This window comes from Anastrepha obliqua, chromosome 1, assembly GCF_027943255.1.
Source record: "Anastrepha obliqua isolate idAnaObli1 chromosome 1, idAnaObli1_1.0, whole genome shotgun sequence".
NCBI lineage: Eukaryota > Metazoa > Arthropoda > Insecta > Diptera > Tephritidae > Anastrepha > Anastrepha obliqua.
In genome coordinates this window covers 11,743,149-11,747,657 of record NC_072892.1, presented here as the reverse complement: position 1 = coordinate 11,747,657, position 4,509 = coordinate 11,743,149, and the positions used below count along the sequence as shown (strand labels likewise).

General features: G+C 39.8%; 1 protein-coding gene across 1 annotated transcript; it reads left to right on the top strand.

The window, feature by feature from the left end:
* The first annotated feature begins 649 nt into the window (after positions 1 to 649).
* Positions 650 to 3,655, top strand: LOC129245688 (hexosaminidase D). Its single transcript, XM_054884024.1, has 7 exons — positions 650 to 793; positions 854 to 1,414; positions 1,487 to 1,630; positions 1,695 to 2,401; positions 2,480 to 2,680; positions 2,748 to 3,057; positions 3,128 to 3,655. Exons 1-7 carry the CDS (start codon positions 650 to 652, stop codon positions 3,344 to 3,346), a joined length of 2,286 nt encoding a protein of 761 aa, XP_054739999.1. The 3' UTR covers positions 3,347 to 3,655.
* The last annotated feature ends 854 nt before the right edge of the window (positions 3,656 to 4,509 follow it).

Below are 4,509 nucleotides of genomic sequence, written 5' to 3'. Positions count from 1 at the left end.
ACTTTTCATTCACTGTTATCTCAAAAAGTTTTGAGACAGACGAAAGCTTCGAAATCGGCCTGTAGTTGCTAACATCGTTTTTATTTCCACTCTTAAATATAGGCGTAACGGAAGTAAATTTCCTGTCGTCAACAAAGATACCAGAGGACAACGATTTATTGAATATAATTGTAAGAGGCTCAGCGAGACACAAGCAATTCTTCAGCAAAATGCCCGAAAGGCCATCCGAGTCAGTTTTCGTTGTAGACTTAAGCTTCATAATACCCTTGACGACATCAGTAACAGATAGGCACAAAGTCCCAAAATTGAGAGGTGAAAAACTATTAGAGGGTAAACTAGAATCGGAGTTTAAGTCGGGTTCAAAATTAGAGCAGAAAAAGTCAGCAAATAAATTGGCAGATTCTATGGCAGAATTTTCATATTTACCATTATAAAAAACATTGTTTGGCACCATTGAGCAAGACTTTTTTGATTTGATGAATTGCCAAAAGGCCTTCGAATCCGAAATAATATTGTTTTCGAAATTCAAGATGTAATTTCTATATAAGAACTTGTTCAATTGGCTATGGAGTATACAAAAGTATTAATGCCAAAAAATGTTCAACAAAAATCAACCTTCTTATATCCATATGTATGTATGTATTTTTAGATGCAATCCAATTGGTTAGTACTCCTATGGCGTCGTAAGCTTAGTGCCCTGCTTATCGTCTCCAGTCTAATATTTTTTGCGTTGTGGACCTGGGTTTTCTTCATTTCAAACAGCACCGAGCTACCAACAGACGCTCAATTTAGTGTAAATTTCCGGTTATAATTTAGGGAAAAATGCATAATTTAATTCAAAATCTCTATTTAGGAACTCATACAAACTGACAATCCACAAAAGCACGTCTATCTTCTGCAAAAACTAATATCGCAAGCAAATCGTGTCTTGCGTCATCAACAGCAACAGCATAACACCGCGTCAAGTGTCGAACACAGTTTACTACGTGCACGCGGTCCGACTGGCGGCATACCTGTGCCAGCTGCAGCGCATAGCGGCAAAAATTCCGGCATTGTGCGCTTTGTCAAACCAACAAAGAGTCCACCATCTATCGCACTTCCCGAAGCATCGGAGCAAACACTCGCGCTAGTCGCACGTCGCAAGAAAATCCCACTTGCTGGTGCCAATTATCTCTTTGAAGAGGAGCGTCTCAAGATACTTGAGAATCAGCAACGCGTACGCAACGCTGGTATGGAGGAATTTCAGAGTAATATGGACTATGAGCGCGTGCTAACATCAGCCGAGCGGCAGGCGCAATACGAACATGAACTGCAACGATTGGGTGTACCAACTATTGCTGGTATTGGACCAGATGGACCACGCGCACCCAACGAACGCTTGGTGCATTTAGACATGAAGGGCGCGCCAGCAAAGGTGCGTAGGAAATAAAAACCGTGAATAATACATAGTTAAATACCTATTATTAAATATTTACTTTTGCACTAGCTGTCATTTCTGAAACGGCTGCTGCCGACGTTGAAAAAGCTGGGTGCCACTGGCTTGCTGATTGAGTACGAGGATATGTTTCCCTATACAGGTGTCTTGCAAGCATTGGCCGCCAAAAATGCTTATAAAGCAGAAGAGTTGAAGGTGCGTTGAACAGTACCTTTCAAAGACGTCTAATCTTAATTTCACATTATGTTCAATTTTACAGGACTTTCTCGAAAGCGCCACGATGCATGGCCTCTCCATCATGCCACTGGTGCAAACATTTGGTCACATTGAATTCGCTTTGAAACTGCCAGAATTCGAACACATGCGTGAAATACCTGAAAGTCCACAATCAATATGTCCCAGCCAACAAAATTCCATGTCATTTTTGCAAAATATGTTGACTCAAGTCATAGAATTTCATCTTAGTGCAGCTGGTGTAGCTGCGAATAGCAGTGGTACGTTGGCGCGCGCAACCGCTGTGCCACCTGAGCATGCCGCCGCATTTACACACATTCACATTGGTTGTGACGAGGTGGCACGCATAGGCGAGTGCAGCCAATGTCGACAACGTGCACGCAACGAAATCTTCCTCAGTCATGTCACGACCATTTCCAATTTCGTACGGTCCCACTGGCCTCAGCTGCAGGTGGTGATTTGGGATGATATGCTACGCGCCATGATGTTGAGCGAAATGCAACATTCGCACATCGGCAACTACGTCGAGCCAATGGTTTGGGTATATGCCAACGACATATACAGATTTATTCAACCCCAATTATGGGATATGTACTCAAAGGTTTTTCCGACCGTTTGGGCAGCATCTGCATTTAAAGGTGCATTTGGTGAAAGCCTAATGATACCACCGTTGCAGCGCCACTTAGAGAACAATATCAGATGGCTAGCGGTGATAGCAAAGGAAGGTGGACGGTAAGTGGTGTCTAGTACTTCCTTTTACCTATATATTTATTTATTTATGTATTTATTATCTGTTTTCGGTTTGAATAGTTTTTCCAAAGGCATTCGCGGTCTGGCATTGACTGGTTGGCAGCGCTACGATCACTTTGCGGTATTATGCGAATTGCTGCCAGTTGGTATACCCAGCTTGATCACTTCACTTTCAACTGTGTCGAAAGGCTATTTCATTACGAACCCAAAGGAGAACGATATATTGCGCATACTCGAGTGTGCTTTCCATCCAGATAGTCGGTAAGTTAGTTTTAATGTACTTCATGAATTTCATGTACCAAAACAGAAATACGTGTAAATCTTTTAGACGATCAGGACATCCGTGGATTGAGCTACACCCGAATTCACATCACAGTCAACTATTTTCCTCCTGCACATATCCTGGCAGCATGGTTTACAAGTTTGCGTTGCGCCTATTCGACAAGTTAGTAGAGTTACAAAATTACTTGCTGCACGTACAAGATCACAGCGCTTGGATGTCGGACTACAATGTACGCCATAATTTTTCCTCACCCTTGCGTGTGCGCGAGCTGACGCTCAATACTCCGGGCTACATTAATGAACTTAGTGCCATGGCAAGGGAAGCCTACGAAGTCATGTACGAGGTGTTTGACGAGGTATACAAATTTTGAATCGAAGCAAGTGATACTTTACGTATTTTATTGTATTGTTCTTTGTGTTTTACAGTACACAATCGTCGAATTTGTTGAACAAAATATTTACCCGACAATCGGCAAACTCCAAAGGCAGTTGGAGCAGGCTCAAAGCTTGATGCAGCGCCGCGTATGGCCACAACGTCCGCTTCCATACTGCGCTGAGTTGGCTCAGCTGAATCTGGTGCCCGTTCAGTTACTAACTGCGGCCGGAACTGGCGCTGTAGCAGGCAATAGCGGTGATATGATATAAATTTAGCTTTAAGTTTTCATTATAAGCCCCATGGGATCAAATAACGTTAACAATTGAAATAATAACCGAATGCTTTAAGCAAATAAATTGTTAAGATAGTGCACCGTTAAAGCGATGAGAAACAGAATTTGTCTTGTCATTTACACTCACTTACATCTAAACATACGAGTATGTTTGATGTTCGCTGAACAAACACTGTTAACATTTTCTATAATGCTTTGTAATTGTAATATACATAAATCTACATCTAATTACTTACTGCAAAAAATACTTTAAATTATATATAATAAAAAAACGTGATGAAATTTATTTGTATGACTTGTGATTGTTGTTTTCCGCGATGTAACTACAGGCCTCTTCTATTCGCCACTTCTTTGCCAGATTAACTTGATGAAAAATCTGCATGTGAAAGCAACAACAAAGTTGTATAGCTCATAAAACTGGTACAACTCACTATCTTACAAACACATGCAATTTAAGGCTCTATTCCAGCGTTGCCAAGATATGCTCATTTATGGGGTTAGGGGTAGACGGAATTTTCAAAAAATTGGATTTTTTTAATTGCATTTTCTTAAAGTATAATATCTTAAAAATATTGTGTGAAAATTTTAAGTGACTTCGACAAATACTTTTCGAGTTATTCAACAATTAACAAAGGGTGCTCGGGCGCTCCGGAGTATTCGAAAACAAGTAGCAAAACTTTAAATGCGTTTTTCTCAAAACTACAATATATTTTTTGAATTGGTGATCACTGTAACTTAAAAACCGCTCGGTAGATTTCAATAAAATTATACTGCTTTGGAAAAACATAAAAAATTCGTGCCTGATAAAAGGATTGTTTTCAAAAATTTCGATTTTTTTTAACAATTAATTGTCGCTTTTTTCTCGAAAATCTGAAAATATTTCCTGAGACCGCCATATTGTTAATTTTGAAAAAAAGCTTCGATCAAGCACAAGATTATCTATTAATACAACTAATTTCTCTTCTCCGATTGATTTTAGACGAATCTCCAAGAACTTGAGATGATCACCGCAAGGGACTTCTGGAGAAACGGGCGCCACACAAACAGCGATAACTTTTACAATTAATAATTTTTTTTGAAATTTTGCTTAAGTCAAGTCGAAATATGATGTATAAATGCTATGTTTTTATTTTTGTAAAA